At 36.3% G+C, this 18,548-nt stretch overlaps 1 protein-coding gene across 1 annotated transcript; it reads left to right on the top strand.

The window, feature by feature from the left end:
* Window positions 1-1,446: 1,446 nt before the first annotated feature.
* On the top strand, window positions 1,447-17,639 carry LOC105554444 (sulfotransferase 1C3-like). The gene is made up of 7 exons (XM_012000933.1): window positions 1,447-1,618; window positions 8,780-8,908; window positions 10,453-10,550; window positions 12,509-12,635; window positions 15,644-15,738; window positions 15,877-16,057; window positions 17,527-17,639. The coding sequence occupies exons 1-7, from the start codon at window positions 1,447-1,449 to the stop codon at window positions 17,637-17,639; spliced, it is 915 nt and encodes a 304-aa protein (XP_011856323.1).
* Window positions 17,640-18,548: the final 909 nt, after the last annotated feature.

Below are 18,548 nucleotides of genomic sequence, written 5' to 3'. Positions count from 1 at the left end.
CCTTATAAAACTGAATGCCTTTTACAGCACCCAAGTCACTTCTGGAATTCTTTGATGCTTAGAAATTTATCCCACCACATACCCTAAATCATCTCTCTATGTTCAAAGTTCCACAGATTTTTAGGGCAGGGGTAAAATGTCACCATTCTCTTTGCTAAAACATAGCAAGAGTGACTTTTACTTCAGTTCCCAAGAAGATTCTCATCTCCATCTGAGACCACATCAACCTGAATTTCATTGTCCATATCATAATTGGCATTTTTGTAAGGGTCATTCAACAAGTCTTTATGGAGTTCTAAGCTTTCTCACATTTTCCCATCTTCTTCTGACCCTCCAAAGTATTCCAACCTTTGCCTGTTACTCAGTTCCAAAATCAATTTTACATTTTCAGGTATCTACAGTAACATCCCACTCTACTACTACAAATTTATTGTATTAGTCCCTTTTCATGTGACTGATAAAGACATACCCGAGACTGGGCAATTTAAAAAATAAAGAGGTTTAACAGACTTAAAGTTCCATGTGGCTGGGGAAGCCTCACATTCATGGCAGAAGGCAAGGAGGAGAAAGTCTCATCTTATATGAATGGCAGCAGGCAAAGGAAAAAAGAGGTTGTGCAGGGAAACTCCCCCTTATAGAGCCATCAGATCTCATAAGACCTGTCCACCAGCGTGAGAACTCCTTGGGAAAGACCAGACACCACAATCCCGTTATCTCCCACTGGGTCCCTCCCACAACACATGGGAATTCAAGATGAGATTTGTTTGGGGACACAGACAAACCATATCATACCTGAACGTAATTCCAAGTTTCCAGAGTTAATAGACATGAGAGTTTTTGGGCATGAGAGTTTTTTATGCTGTAACAGAAGCCTAAAATTTCAAAAATGATTCAGTGATTGAAAAAAATCTTTATATAAAACTGTTTTATGAAGATTTTCCCTGTGAAAACTATTCAAGCAAATTGAGTATAGAATGTACCTTAAAAGCATTGTTTTGAATTTTCTTCAATGTAATGGTCTCACTTCTAACTGTACAAAATAATATCTTGAAGATGATGAAGCAATATGTGACACATAAGCCATTATATTCCCTATTAACAGGTAATGTGGTTGTTAGGTCATGCAGTAGAAAGAAGACTATACGGGTATAAATCTCAGCCCCAAGAGGTATTGATTATTTTACTTCTGTCAAATTAATTAAACTTACAATTACTCAAGTTTCCACATCAAGAAAATGGAGGAAATATTACCTATTTTATGTGGTTGCTATGAAGATTAAATAATTAAGGTACATACAGTCACTTGTTAGCATGTTATATGTTAGCTTTCATTTATTTTATATTATTCTAATCAACGGCAGTAAGACAATAGCCCATACTATAAGCCATAAAACAAAATTTTTAAAAATTTTAATTAGTATTGATCATACCCTTCGCAGATTCCCAATGGCCATGATTGAGAAAAATGCTCCCACGATGGAAAAAGAGCTAAAACTATTTAGCATCTGGGAAGTAGATGAAGTCCCTTTGCCGGAATTAACCAAAGAATTGTGGGATCAAATCTGTAATTTCCAAGCCAAGCCTGATGATCTTATTCTGGCAACTTACCCAAAGTCAGGTAAGGGTATCAAAACATACAAATATTCAATATTTTCACAAAAATTGTTTGCATAATCTTATTGACTAATGAAGCATGGTTGGGATTTGGAGAGAAAAAATTCCTCATTATGGATATCTGTTCTTTAGTGTTGCAGGACATTTAGCATTCCTGATCCCTAGGGCAACAATTTCCAATAGCACTCTCTGAAGAGAACAGAAAAGATTTCTAAATGCCTTGGGAGTAGGTCAGATAATGCTCCCATTCCAGAACCCATAACATACATCAAATATAAGGTCAATAAATAGAAAGACATATGACTTTTCTAAACCTAAAGGCTGCCTTCTAAAAACATGTCATACTGTTAAGTGTTAATCTATTATCCCAGATATTAAACACAAATTGATTTTCTAATTCTCTAAAGTTCTTGGAGGATGTCAGTCATGAATTTTCTGCTCTGTACCAGATAAGTGGCATTCAGAAAACCTCAATGATTGACTTTGATTTAAAATGCCTTAGAATTTCTAATTCTTCTCTAAAAATTCCTAGACTGGAATACATCCTAGGAACAATAGGCACACCTAATGCCCAGAACTCACTTCTGATAGGCCGTTCTCCATTAAAAGGAATCGCAGATATTAGAAGAATTGATGATCCCACTCTTGGGAACAGAATATGAAAGGTGAATGTTCTCCATCTTCTTTTTGAAGGAGTAAATGAACAGTATACATTCCCAGAACTGTTTGTTTTTATTAAGTATCTGTGAAAATAAAGCACATATAATAACCAGAAAAAAAATTAATGGGGACATGTAGAAGCATAAAAGAACCAATGTGAAAGGGCTCACAATAACAACATCTGGGACAGTTTGAGCATCAAAAAGAATAATCTCTAACTGACTGGGAGAACATTAAATAAAATCCTCCTGGTCAGCCATGCTGAAGGGACAAGATTGGATGTGTCCTTTAACCATAATAAAAAACAGTCCTGGATAAAATATATGAAACCACTGGTTTCTCTCATTGGATTTCAGTTGTCTCCATCTTCAGACTGAAGATGCTTTCTGAACAGGGTTTAGTTTTAGGGAGCAAAAGAAAAAGTCATAACAAACTCATTGAGTTCAAGAGCCAGATATAGGAGTTCTGAGAGATTGAAGTGGCTGCTATTGGCAGGTATGAGTACCAGAGAGAATGAACTACACAAATAAACACCTTTAGATATCTTTAGAGAGGACCCTTTGAGTCTATTGTTGAATGGTAGATGGCACTTGCATAGAGCCCAGCTCCATGAGATCAGTCAAGGAGCTACCAGAAATCTATTAGTCATATAATCCCTAGAGATTATACAAGGGTGAGAGACATTTGTGCTCCAATCAGGACACGATGGGCAGAATTTTGATCCCCATGACATTAGCCCTCTGTTATTACTTCTGCAGTTATTCATATTACATTCCCAAAGGGATTTTGCAGCTGCTATTAAAGTAACTAATCAGCTGATATTTAAATAGGGAGATTTTCTTGGACTATCTGGATGGACCCAGTGGAATCACGTGAGCTCTTCAAAGAAAAAGAGGAAGTCAGAGTGATGTGTTAGAGGGGAAAGTCTGAGAAAATTAAAGTATAATAAAAGTTCACTGCATGATTAGAGACTTAAAGATGAAAAGACACAGTACCGATGAAACAGTTATCTCAATACTACAGCCACAAGCAACTGAAATCTCTTGGCATCTAGGAGCTTGGCAAAATACTCTGAAGTCCCAGATGAGAATGACAGCCCTGGCTGATACCTGGATTTTAGCCTAGTGAGACCCTAAACAGAGGACCAGCCATGTTAAGCCCAACTTCTAACCCATCTTGTAGTAATTTGTTACCACAAATTTTTCAACCTGAAACTCCAATGACACAGTAAAAGTAACATTTTAAAATATTTCTGAAAAATAAAGGTGAAATAAAGACTTTTTCTGAGAAAGACAAAAGCTGAGAGAATGTGTTGCCAGCACAGCTGCACTAAAAATAAAAAAATAAAAAGTTATATTGAAATTTCTTCAGTGTAACAGAAAATGATAGTACTGAAAACATAGATCTGTTACACAAAGTAATAAGGAATGTCAGAAATAATAACAACATGAGAGGATATAACAGACAATTTTTCTCATTCTTAAATTTCTTAAAGGATAACATATTACAGAGTTTATAACATAAGTGCAAGTCAAATGTATGACCGAAATAAGGCTTGGAACAGAAGAAAGAATAAAAAATACTGTTGTAAAGTTTTCACATAACACATGAAATAATATAATGTTAGTTAAACATAGACTAGGATAAGATAGAGATGCATACCGTACACCCTAGAGTACCTGTTAGAAAAACAAAACCAAGTGGTATTACCAGATATGGCAAATGGAATTCTAAAATGCAGTCAATCCAAAAGAGGCAGGAGAAGAATAGCAAAGGAATAAAGGTGGAAATATAGAAAATAAATAGTAAGGCGGAAGATTTACAGCCAATTACACAGACAATTGTAGTATAGTTCCCAATTATTTGTAAAAGGCAAATTTCAACATCCACATTGATACCTGAAATTACATTGTACCATTTTATACACTATGTGTTATACATATCTATGATGAAATTTAATTATAAATTAGAAATGTTAAGAGATTACCAACAAATAACAATAAAATATAATCTTTGTAAAAAAAATGCAGCATCGCTACTCTTGCACTTTAGGGGCATTATTATGTAAAATAAGGGTTGCTCAAGAGCACAAGCCCTACAATACCACAAGAGTCAATCTAATATACTAGATAGCTACTAAGCGACTAACGAACAGGTGGCATAGAAGCCAGGAAAAGGAATGAGTCACATCCCAGGAGGGATGGAGATGGTGGCCCAAAATTTCATTATGCTACTCAGATCAACATGAAACTTAAAACGTATGAATGGTTAATTTCTGAAATTTTTCATTTTATGATTTCAGACCACAATTAGCCTCAGATAACTGAAACCACAGAATGCAAAATGGTGAATAAATGATTACTATTTTATTAAATAAAACATTTTAAACGACCCCAATTAGAGTGTACTTTACACATAAACCATGATAGGTTGAAAGGAAAAGAATAGGAAAATATATACCCTACAAATAATACATATACCATAACTAGAATAACTATATCATAAGGGAACAAGTATTTTACTAAGGATAAGGAGAAACATTTCATAATGATGAAAAGGGTAATTCATCAAGGCAAAATATTCCTGCATGTGTGTATACTTAAATAACAGGACTTCCAAATACATAAAGCAAATATGTGAAAATTAAAAGGAGAAATAGATACATTCATAATTATAAATAAAAGTTTCAATACTTCTCATTCAGTAATTTCTAGAATAAGTAGAAAAGATACGTAGAAATTTTGAAGACCTTAACCATATTATCAGCAAGCTTGATCTAAAGATATTTTTAGAACCCTAAAAAATACTACTCTACTCAACAGTACCAGAACCCACATTCTTTCCAAGTGCACATGAAACGTTTACAACTGCAAACCATCGGATGGGATTTAAACAAAAATTCTCAAATATATCTAAAATAGTTGGAATTATACAGAACATGCTATTTGAATACAATTAGAATTAAATTAGAAATCAACAACAGAAATATATGCACAAATATTTAGAAATAAAACAATATAATTCTAAATAACATATCACTATAAAGGATAGTAGAAAATACTATAAATGGAATGATAATAAAAAGAGCCTATTACAATTTGTGAGAAGCAGTTAAATTAGCACTTGACGAAAGATTTTTTAAATGAATTTTATACATGTTATATATGTAGGTAAGTATAACTTACACTTATAGTGGAAGTGTATGTAGGTATACGAAAGATCTACAATAAGTAATTTAAAGTTCCAACATAACAAGATTAAAAAGTAGAGGAAATTAAGCTCAAATTGGGAACTTTCTCTACCTGATAAGGGACATCTATAAAAAAATCCACATTATTTAGTAGTGTAATGGAAACATCATAGATTTCTAAAATACTAAGGAGCTTAATAAAAAAATCATTTAACCTACTAAGCAAATTTAGTGAGGTCACAATAAGATACATAGTCAATATACAAAACTCTATTATCTTTCCACATTCCAGCAACACACAATTGAACATGACATTTTAAAACTACCATTGATAAAATAAATCGCACCTGAAAACATGAAATATTCAGAAGTAAATTTAACAAAGCTGTGCATGATTTCAAAGTGAAAACACTTACAGGGAGAAGGTGTATAAGTCTTAAATAAATAAGGAAGCATACCATATCTATGGATCAAAAGAATTAATATTTTTAAGATATCAACTGTTTCTAAATTAATCTATAAATTCAATCTCAATCAGAAACTGATGAATTGATTACAATATTTTTTATATATATGAAAATGTAATTGTCATTAAAAGCCAATTTTTTGATACGAAGAACACAGTGGTAGGGTTTACATGAGCTGATTTCCTGACATTTAACTCAGCTTCAGCATTCAAAAGACTGTGATATTTTTGTAAGGATAGACATAAAGAATTGACCCTTACTTGGTGGGGCATGCAAAAAAGTCAAAGTGCAATGCATCAGACCTCAAAATATTAAAATTAAATCTATAAAACCATGGAAGTACAGATAGGAGAATAGCTTCAAACTTTAGGTTAGGCATCAATAATTTGGGGAAAAAATGGAAAGCACTAACCGTTATGGTTTGCATTTAATGTAAGTTCAATATAAATTAGACTTCTTCAAAATGAAAACTTCTGTTCTTCTAAAGACCCAGTTATACCACCTCATACCAGTTAGAATGGCAATCATTAAAAAGTCAGGAAACAGCAGGTGCTGGAGAGGATGTGGAGAAATAGGAACACTTTTACACTGTTGGTAGGACTGTAAACTAGTTCAACCATTGTGGAAAACGGTGTTTTCCAACCTTGAGGAATCGGTGGCGATTCCTCAAGGATCTAACTAGAAATACCATTTAACCCCACCAACCCATTACTGGGTATATACCCAAAGGATTAAAATTATGCTGCTATAAAGACATAAGCACACGTATGTTTATTGCGGCACTATTCACAAGAGCAAAGACTTGGAATCAACCCAAATATCCAGTGACAGAAGGGATTAAGAAAATGTGACACATATACACCATGGAATACTATGCAGGCAAGAAAAACGATGAGTATGTGTCCTTTGTAGGGACATGGATGAAGCTAGAAACCATCATTCTCAGCAAACTATCACCAGAACAGAAAACCAAACACCGCATGTTCTCACTCATATGTGGGAAGTGAACGATCAGATCACTTGGACACAGGAAGGGGAACATCACATACCGGGGCCTATTGTGGGGAGTGGGGAGCGGGGAGGGATAGCACTAGGAGATATACCTAATGTAAATGACGAGTTAATGGGTGCAGCACACCAACATGGCACATGTATACATATGTAACAAACCTGCACATTGTGCACATGTACCCTAGAACTTAAAGTATAATATAAAAATAAATAAATAAATAAATAAATAAATAAATATGTGACACACATGGAGAGAAGATATTTACAATACATATATCTGGCCAGATGGTATAAAGAACTGTTAGAACAGAAAACAAAAAAACTAAATTTATTAAAGTGGGCAAAGATGTAAAAATGTATCACCAAAAAGGTTCAGTATTAACCAATAAACACAAAACAAGATACTTAGCATCACTTATGATGAAAAAATGTGAATTAATACTATAATGAAATACCACTACACACCACTTCAAATGGCTAAAAACCTGAAAATAATAAGTGTCGATAAGGACACGGAGCAACTGAAATTCCCATGCACTGTTGGGGAGGATGTAACGTGGTATTAATGTTGAACAGTTTCTTATAAAATTAAACATGCACCTAACAAACAACCCAGCAATTTCAGTCCTAGAGATTCACCCCTACCCCCAAAATAAAAATCTATATTCACCCAAAAACCTGTACACAAATATTATAGCAGACTTACTCAAAACTAGCCCAGCACTGAAGAAAACCTAAATTTTTATTATCATACAAATGAATAAACAAATCATTGCTTATCCATAAAGTTGAACTGTTCTCAGTAATAAAAAGAAATGAAAAACAGATATATACAAGAACATAAAGGAATCTCAAAATAATGAGGGTGTGTGAAAAATTCAGACATATGAGGACATGCTGTATGGTTTCATTTATATGATATTCAACAATTTACAAAACTAATTTATATTGACAAAAAATAAATCAGCAGTTTTGTGGAGTTAAAAGTGGGGAAAGGAATAACTGAAATAGAAGGTTCTACTCTCGACTTTTGTAATGGCTACATACAGTTGTCAAATTTCATTAAACTATACATTTCTAATAGGTTCATTCTATTCTATGTAATTTTTACCACACTGACGTTTATTTTAAAAAACATGATGCCATAATGATGAAAAAAACAAAAAGAAAGAAAAACTTCTGTATTATGATTGAAGATAACTATTATTCTTCTCTTAGGCTAAAAAGAAGTAATTAAGCAAAAGAATTTAGAGGAATTGTAGTTCTTCCCTAATTTATGAGGGAAAGTTCCTTATATGAAGACCTACCTCATAAATAGAGGCAAAAATTTTAACATAGGTTGAGTACCTCATGTTATTAAGGATTTATAATACACTAGATGTGATGAGAAACATTTAGCAACCATGATAACAGAATGTCATATTGGGAGATACAGCATTTTTAGGCATGAAGTGTTATAATATAGGAAATGCAGAAATGGTTCACTCAAACATGATAGTTGAGAGACTATAGAGTAAAAAGGAGATAGACAGACAGACATATACATATATACATACATACATAGATGCATAGATAGATACTTAGATACACAGAGAGATAGATGATAGATAGATAGATAGATAGACAGACAGATAGATAGATAGATAGATAGATAGATAGATAGATAGATAGATAGATAGATAGATAAAAGTGCAATACAACAGCTTCATTTTTTGCCTTGGCAACATTGATCTAATTTCCAAGTGCTCTCATGTTGCTCCCTTTCTTCAAAATATTCAATAACTTAGAATGAAAGATCAGTTGACTAAAATTAAAGAACTACTTCAAATATTTTCAGGGACACATTGGATGCAAGAAATCTTAGACATGATTCAAAATGATGGTGATGTGGAGAAATGCAAAAGAGACCATTCTCTACACAGATATCCTTTCCTTGAACTGAAATTTCCCCATAAAGAAAAACCAGGTGAGTAATAAGCACCAAAATAGAAAGGACTTTCACTTCAAGATTCCAGAGCAATGTGTACTGTCTTCAACAGAGCTTCCGTGGTAGCCAGAAGTAGCCTGCATCTTTCACAAGGTGAAATTGTTCACAGGCCAACGAGTCAAACCCTAGATTGGGTCTTCAGGGCTCCCTCCTGTTCTAAGCTGATGGCCTTTGGCTTCCCAATAAGATTTTCATTATATTTGTCATACTTCTCCTTCCCAATTTTACAATAAAGAACACTCCCTCTCCTTTGTATTCACCTTCATATGTTTGAATCAGTGGAAAGGCCAGAAATCAGCAATCTGCTATTGTAAAAGGACAGGTGTGATTTCTGACGAAAAAGGAGGAGAAGTAGGGGGGATACACCATAGACATTCGCAGAATTCACTGTGGGAGCTGAAAAGGTTTCCTCAGAGTGTAAAACCTGGTGAGTAACATGAAATAAAGAAAGATCTCCTAGAAGGCTTTCAGAAAGAAAAATGCTTTACATGTGTTTGTGGATAGACAGCTAATATTTCCCATGGAAAAAAAAAGTGAAAAGAAACTAAACCAATTTTAGTTTAAGAAAGAAATTTAATTTCTTTTGAGAAGTGTCTGTTCACATATTTTGCCCACTTTTTGATGGGTTTTTTTTTCTTGTAAATTTGATTAAGTTCTTTATAGGTTCTGGATATTAGCCCTTTGTCAGATGAGTAGATTGCAAAAATTTTCTCCCATTCTGTAGGTTGCCTGTTCACTCTGATGGTAATACAATTCAGAACATAGGCATGGGCAAGGACTTCATGTCTAAAACACCAAAAGCAACAGCAACAAAAGCCAAAATTGACAAATGGGATCTAATTAAACTAAAGAGCTTCTGCACAGCAAAAGAAACTACCATCAGTGTTCTCACTCATAGGTGGGAATTGAACAATGAGATCACTTGGACACAGGAAGGGGAACATCACACACCGGGTCCTGTTGTGGGAAAGGGGGAGGGAGGAGGGATAGCATTAGGAGATATACCTAATGTAAATGATGAGTTAATGGGTGCAGCACACCAACATGGCACATGTATACATATGTAACAAACCTGCACATTGTGCACATGTACCCTAGAACTTAAAGTATAATAAAAAATATAGAAAAAGGAAAACAAAAAAGAAATAAATTTAATTTCAAAGATCTTCCAAGAATGGCAGCCTATTGTAAAAGGATGGGTGTGATTTTTAAGAAACAAAAGAGAGAGAAAGAAGAGAAAGGAAAAGAACAACCAGATATACAATGAACATTCCCAGAATAATTTGAGGGCAAGAAAGAGCTTTCCTGAAAGTCTAAAAGCTGAGAGAATAAGGAAATAAGAAAAAGTCTCCTAGAAGGTTAGACAGGACTGAATGCGTTGTATGTCCTTGTGGAAAACAATTACTCTTTCCAATGAGTAGAAAACAAAATGTAATCACTCTTGAGACTAAGATACAAATGGAAGTCAAGTATTTTGGGAGATTGGCAAGAATAAATAAAGAATGTAAATTGTTTCTTGCTAGATTGGGTGATTGCTCTTGAAATGTCCTCACCACGACTGATAAAAACACATCTCCCTTCACATCTGATTCCACCATCTATCTGGAAAGAAAACTGCAAGGTAAAAAGAGTGGGTATTTCAAACTTCCCCTAACTTGGGGATATAAACTATAAAACTGAAGGTATTTTTCAAAATAATATGCTTCCAAATACATTTTCCAAAATATAATTTGCTATTTTTCTTAGACAAAGTTCTTGGTATCATGGATTACGTAAATTTGAAATCTGCAAAAGTCCATGTTTTCTAAAATTCTTCTCCCTCTAAATATATTTCATGAAAAATTCTTGGTCAAGTTTTCCAAAATTGAGTCTCTGTTGCTCCAAATCAGAGAGTGGATCGGGAGCTAGAATGGAGGGAAACACATTGAAAAATAAAACCATGTTGCTTTGCTCTGCCAAAGTACTAGAAGATACTCTTCTGGCCTCAGAAGCAGAAGTATAGAATCTGTTCCTTGTTAAGGCTTCCACGCCTCCATAATCTACTCCGTGGACTAAGCTCAAACCTGTCTTCATTTTTATCCCCCTCACCTCTATATCTGATCTGTCACAAAGTCCAGTTCATTCTTCCCATCCTGTAATCTGTGCACTACCCTGCATCACTACCAACTGTACCCAAGTCAGCTCACTGCTCTCTTCTCCCACTTTGTCAGCCTGTCTCTAGACCTGCCCCCTCCAACCCCTCCTCCCTATAACCGCTATTCTTCTGAAAACACAAATGTGACTAAGGCATTTCCCTACTATAAACACTTCCACAGGTGGATGAAGATGCCTCCATATCCCCATATGACTTCAATGCCCTTGACAGTCTGCACCTTGCTTCATCTCCTCCCCAGTGTCTTCCCATTCCCTGATCGTCACTACAGTCCTCCTGAAATCCTACATGTCCTTTCACACACAGATCATCCCCACACCTTCCACATGCTCCCATTAGACTCAAGCATCTCCTCATCTTTACTTGAACAATTCCTTCTTGCTCTCCTGGTCTTTTCATAGAGACCTCCTATAGGATGCTTCTCTGTCTCCATGGCTGGGTGAGTTCTATGTATCTATATTTTTGTATCTGTGCAAGGGTTTACCTCATCATTTGGTTCAACACATTACATTATAATTTTCTCTCTTCTTACATCAATGATCAGACTGTGAGTTCCTGACAGGTGGGGACTTGATTGTACCCAATACCTGTCAGGTTAAACATTGTCTGGCACATAGGAAGGGTTAACGTCTCTGTTCTGCATTTGCTGACTGAACAGTACTGAATTTCCAGTCATCACATTACTATGCTCCTCTGTCCTAACAATGTTATATGTGTGTGTGTCTGTGTGTACACACATATATAGTTATATGTATAACCTATGTAACATATAATATATCATACACACACACACACACACACACATATCAGCAAAGACACTCTAATCTTTGAGAACCACTGTCTGCAACATTCCTCCCTGTGAGTCTCATACAAATATCAAGGAACTAGCTCTGGACTCAGTGTCCCAATTATTGTGACCAGGCCTGACCCACTCATGTACTAAGCAGGAATTAGTGGGAGTCCCTCCAGTTCTCCGAAGGTCATTTACTTCTTCTATTGAAAGATAACACCTGTTCTCTCTTTACCTAACACTAACCCTAATAGGAGCCAAATGAGATGGCATACACAAAAATGTTTTCTCACTCTCTAGTCTTTCCCCTGTTGTAGGAGTCTGGAAAATTTCTTTCAATTAATTGAGACACAGTTGAAACTCACCATTTCATGGCCTGTTCCCTGAATGCCCGAGAACGCTTTGCTTGTTTGGTTCGTCAAAACCACTCTGAAGTGGGGCACTCTCCTTTGTCTTAGTGTTTTCCATGGCTATCAGGGTTGCAGAGTCAAAAAGGTTCCCTTTATTTAACATTTTAATTTATCTAATGCTATGAACTTACAGGAGAAAGTTACCATGGTACTGAAACACTCGCTTAGACTATTTCTCCTCAGTCTGTTTTTCTCTCACTGGCTTCCTTCCCTCCCCTTGATTTCAGATTGTCTATGTGGCCAGAAATCCCAAGGATTGCCTGGTGTCTTACTACCACTTTCACAGGATGGCTTCCTATTTGCCTGATCCTCAGAACTTAGAAGAATTTTATGAGAAATTCGTATTAGGAAAAGGTGAGTGCAAACTGGTTTTTTGGTACCCTCTTTCAGGAGACTCTAACAATAAGCACCTCTGTAAACTGGAGGTACAAAAGACATCCTGATTGACGAGGTCCTATCTTGATGATCTGGGACTGGAAAAGCCAGGCAGAAGAGGTATTTTTCCAAAATAGAATACAAATGTACATTGAGGTCAACTAGGGTCATAAGATTTGAGATAAATGTAAAAAGCCCAAAATCTTTGACTTGAGATTCAAACAATCAACTTCAAAATAAGAAGAGGCAACATTTCCTATGGAAAGACCTGGCAGTGTGAAGGCATGAGATGATATCCTGCGGTTTAATCTAGCAGTGTTATTGGACTGCCAGGCGACCATGTATAGTTACAAAAGTCACACACCGCACAGCCACAGAGAGCCTTTCCCATAGATCATAGTGAACAATCTTAGAACTGTTCATCTGCAGAAACTTCACATTAGAATTAGCAGCCATGACCCCTCATCCACTTACTAACAAGATCACACCGTCCAGAGAACCAGTGAACACACTTTTCAAAACAGCAATTGACTGGATTTGACCAGGTGTCAAATCAGATTGGCAAGGATCTCAAACCCTTCACAGAAGAAGAATGTCTCATGGAAACAGCAATCTCTAGACAGAAGAAAGACTAAGATGACTACATAAGGTGATTTAGGATGTAAGGACCATCTTTTACATGTTTGTATGAGCATTAATACAGAAACATGATTATAGTATTGCATTGTAACTGCAGTGAGCAGAACCTAGACAAATGTATGAAAATTACATGGTGTCGCCTCCATTTCATTAATGTCTCTCAAATAATTAGAACTTCCATAAGTGAAATGGCTGAGTTGTAACGCTAAGAGCTCCCAGTCCTTGAGCAACTTAACTATCCTTGAGGAACTGTATCAGGGACCTGAGCTTCATTATAACCAGTCCTGACCACAACATTCATATTCTTTTGAGGGAAAAGAAGAATCAAAATGAAGTGACTTCCAAAACACGACCTGAATAAAAACAGGTATCTGTGGAAAAGTCAATAAATAATAATTTTCACCAAGCATGTCTGTCCAGTGACAATCAAGAGAAATAACCTCATTAGAACATTTTCTCTACGTAAATAAAATTGACTGACAGATGTCAATAAGAAAAAAACAAATCTAGATTGCACCCCAGGTGAATAGATTTCCAATGTTTATGCAGAGAAGTTTTGAGAGCCGGAAAAGTAGAAGGAAGCAGAGGAAGAGGAGATCCAAGCTTCTTTTCTTATATGATTTTTCCCAAGGCCTGGGTTGTCTTACTGTTCTTTGTGTCAATTTGGCTGGACTGTGGCACCTACCTATTTCAACAGACAGCAATTCTGGTGTTTCTGTGAAACTATCAATTTTGTAATTGTGATTTACATCTATAATCAGTTGACTTTAAGAAAAGGAGATAATGTTAAATATTAATAATATGGGTGTTCCTTATGAAATCAGTTGAAGGTCTTAAGAGAAAAAAGACTCAGGTTTCCAAAAGAAAGAATTCTGCCTCAAGGTTGTTATATCAAATCTTGCCTGACTTTCCAGCGTCCCCTACAGATTTCAAACACACTAAGCCCCACAATTGCAGGAGCCAATTCCTTTAAATAAACCACATATACATAATTAACATTATATATGTACATTTAACTATGTATACATAGGATAAAACCATTGCTTAAAATAAATTATACAGGTACACATATATATAATGCACATAGATAAAACACACACATACATACATATACATGGATGAGTCTCCTTTTTACTTAGTTTCCCTTTCTACAGTTTCAGTCACCCACAGTCAACCCCAATCCAAAAATATTACAGAATTTCAAGAGAAAAAAGGGTAGAGAGAGGGAGAGTACATTCACATAGATGTGAATATATTTCAGAATATTGTTATAATAGCTCTGTTTTATTATTAGTTTTGTTGTAATTCACTCACAATGCCTAATATATAAATTAAAGTAACATACAAATGTGTGTAGAGGAAAAAACATATACACTATTATAACTTGGTGGTACCTGTGGTTTCAGGCATGCGCTGGGAATTATGGGATATATCCCCTGTGCATACAGGAGGAATAATGTATTCTCCTCTCGATTTGCCTATTGCTCTGTTTCTCTGGAGAACCTGGCTGACACAGATACCAGTCACCATGAGACATGCCAAGGCTCGAGTCACTGAAAATGTACATCGCTGTTCGTCCTGATTCAAAAGAGAGCATTTCACACACTTGCTCACTAGGTCTGTGGTCATTTTCCTCTGGAGAATGTTTTCCATCATCCTTCAGACAAACCTTCACGTCCACTTAGCACAATGCTTGCAACATAGCTCACACTGAATAAAGATAATTCCTGTGTTTATAATGATTACCCAGAACCAAACCAGGAAGCTGCCAAAAGTTACAACCTATCAGGGAACTAAAATATCCTGGGATAAAATATGCTGCTGGCTAACTCAGGTGTGCATGCATTCTCTTACCAACTGGTGGAAAGAAAATGCATCCCGTGTTTACCACGTAGACGCAGTCTCAGCTGGAAATAGATGTTGTCCTCGAGGGCACTTTTCTTTCTGCTGCTGCTGTGTCTCTTTCGGAACAGGAACTTACAAACTTCATAGCGCAGCGATACAGAGAAAGCAGCAGGAGGATCCTACCCCTATATCTGATGGCCTGAACTAGTTGAGTCCGAAACTAAACACTGTTTACCAGGAACAGGGGAAGTACTTTATTGCCTAATGTTTTAAGGCATGTCACAAGACATAGTCGGTGTGTGCAAAGTCACGTATAATAAATGTGTACTATAAATCTCTGCTTTACACCATATAGACAAAGTGTATAGTAGACAATTACTTCCACTTCATTAATTAACCAGAATGAAAGTTACAGAAGATTATTTCAAAGCAGGGCTAATTTATTTTATAGCCTTGGGTTTTCTCCCGGTAATTGGAACTAACAGTGCTTTGTCTTCTTCCAGTTTTCTATGGGTCCTGGTTTGACCATGTGAAAGGATGGTGGGCTGCAAAAGACACGCACCGGATCCTCTACCTCTTCTACGAGGATATAAAAAAAGTAAGTGGCACTGAGACTTATAGGTCAGACCCAGAAACCCTCCTGACAACGTTATTCTGTTAAACGAGCTGTTGCTTTAATTGGCCGAGCTCTTCTTCTTTCCCCTCTCTTCACAATGCTGTTTTCTTCCATGGTCAGAATCCAAAACATGAGATCCACAAGGTGTTGGAATTCTTGGAGAAAACTTTGTCAGAGGACGTTATAAACAAGATCATCCACCATACCTCATTTGATGTAATGAAGGATAATCCCATGGCCAACCACACTGGGATACCATCTCACATATTCAATCACTCTATCTCAAAATTCATGAGGAAAGGTTGGTGGCATTTCTTTTCCTTAGCTCAATTCTAAAAAATGTTCTGCCCTGTAAGCTAAGATAATTTTAAACCTAATTTTCAGGAAGAAGTGACTCATTTCAGTTAAATTTTGAATCTCTGCTCCCTTCACACTGCCTGTTTGCTGAAAGTCAACGTCAGTGGTTCTGAAACTTTAGTCACATTAGAATCTCTGAAAGTCTTGCTAAAGCTCTCATTGCTGATCTCCACTCCAAGATACTTATTCTGTGGGTCCAGGAGTTGCCCTCAAATTTGCCTTTCTCTCAAGTACTCAGGTGATGCTGATGGTGCTGTTCACTTTGATTAGAATACCCAGCTCAACCATGAACTCCCCCTTGAAGGCTTGTGCATCCTCTGAGCAGCTTTGAACTCTTATCTTTTGTCTCTCCCTGTTGTTCAAAACCCCAGTTAAGCACTTAGTACTCAGATTTGTAACTATTGGCATTCATGTCTATCTCCAAGATAAGATAACAAGCTGCCTCAAAGAGAGAGCTGTGTTCAGTTTTTTCCACTAGAACCTAGTACAGAGACTCACACCTCAAAATAACTCAATAAAGGTCTGTTGTGTGAGTGTACTGATGAATGAACAGTTTCTGTCCTCAACAAGCTAACATTCTAGATACATGAAGAAATAGCTGCAAAAAAATTACAAACAAGAAAGTAAAATGGAGGCTATACTAGGAATTCCCCAATACCAGTTCTCCCGATGGTATCAAAATTACCTTTAAAAACAGTGACCCCATTCCTGAATATTCTGGTTAACTTGTTGAAGTTGGAATCTAGAATTTGATATTATGGTCAAGCATTTCAGATTAACCTTTTCAAAGGGTAGTAAACCAGTAGAAATAAAGCACTAGAATAATTTAGAGAAACAAACAAATAATTTAGAGAAATAATTTAAATAAACCAGTAGAAATAAAGCACTAGAATAATTTAGTACAGCTTTTGTTGGGCTGACAAGGTACAACAATTTGCAGAAGATCACTGATATCTAAATGTCACTTCTGGTGCCTTTACTCTTTAATTTTACTCCACAAGAAATATCCGCTCCAGTGAGGTTACTGACATCTTATAAGGTCTTTCACTGTCCCTGGGAAAGGAAGATAGGAAGTCCCCAAGGAAGTCCATGATGGTAACGAGCTGTAGACTTTGGGTTGGGTGCACTAGAGCCAGGAGTGTACCCTGGAGCAGAAGATTCAGCACAGTGCGGCACCTCAGTGGGGCCTGCAGCATTTGAGGAAGGAACATAAGGATGCTGTGTGCCTTGTGGTAAGAAAGCCAAGTGGAGTGGATATGAGGGACCATTCATAGTGGAAAGACCAGGTGGAGTGGGACTGAGGGACCCTCACTCATGGGAAAATCATGTGGTTAGGCTTAGGAACCATTCACTGTAGAAAGGTCAGGTTGAATGGGTGCAGAGTCTGTCATGAACTTCTTTGATGTCCTACAGGGATGCCTGGAGACTGGAAGAACCATTTCACTGTGGCTATGAATGAGAACTTTGATAAGCATTATGAGAAGAAAATGGCAGGATCCACACTGAACTTCTGCCCTGATATCTGAGAGGAACAACAACAAAATAAGAGACAGAGACTATGCCAACTATTTTGCCTTCTTTTCTGTTGGGCAAGGAACTGTGACTGAATATGGAGTGTATGAGCCTCAGTCCGTCTCCTATAGGGTGGCTAGTCTGCTATACTATTAAAACATGATTTAAAATATCAACGAACCCGCTATTCCAGTAAAAAAAAATAAAATAGAAAATTAGAGAGCAGAGTCTGCCTACATGAGTTTTTTATTTTCTTAAGTACAGGTATATTTTATTGCGCATGACAGATACAGCAAAAACAAACAATTGCGTCATGCCTTCCCATGTGTGATCCCAAGTAGACGCCACAAGAAAATCATGTATAAGTATCAGAAGCCACATTATTAAGAGAAAATGCAACACCTTGGAGTGAACATTCTGTACTTTTATGTATAAATAATAACTTCCAAGATTAAAGAACTCATAAGTAGGTTTCAGAGTCACCATTTATGTAATACAATGATATAAAAATAAATTTACTACTGCAAAATATCAATCAATTGGAAAATGATTAGTCTTCTACATTTGTCTTGTAACTAATTTTCTTAATCAAAAGAGTTTGAGTTGGGGAAATCAGGCAGTGACTATTCCTGAAAAAAATCTTCCCATGAAATAAATAAAATGCATAATGTATCTCGTCTATAAATTGAGATCTGGGACAAATGCACCATGACTATGCATTGCCATTCTCTTAATAATTGCATCACTCTAACAACAGGTATGACCTCAGATTTAACATAAATTTAGGGCTTCAACCATGTGCCAGTGAAGACCTGACTCTTTATATGACCAAATACAATTGTCTTATTAGAAGACAAGGTCCTGAGAGGCCTTAGCGAGTGGGTGGATGCCAACAGGGTGATGGCCTCAGAGAGGACCTCATG

Source organism: Mandrillus leucophaeus, unplaced genomic scaffold (genome assembly GCF_000951045.1).
Source record: "Mandrillus leucophaeus isolate KB7577 unplaced genomic scaffold, Mleu.le_1.0 Scaffold1171, whole genome shotgun sequence".
Lineage (NCBI taxonomy): Eukaryota > Metazoa > Chordata > Mammalia > Primates > Cercopithecidae > Mandrillus > Mandrillus leucophaeus.
The sequence above is the reverse complement of the archived record's forward strand: the minus strand, read 5'-3'. Positions and strand labels throughout refer to the sequence as shown.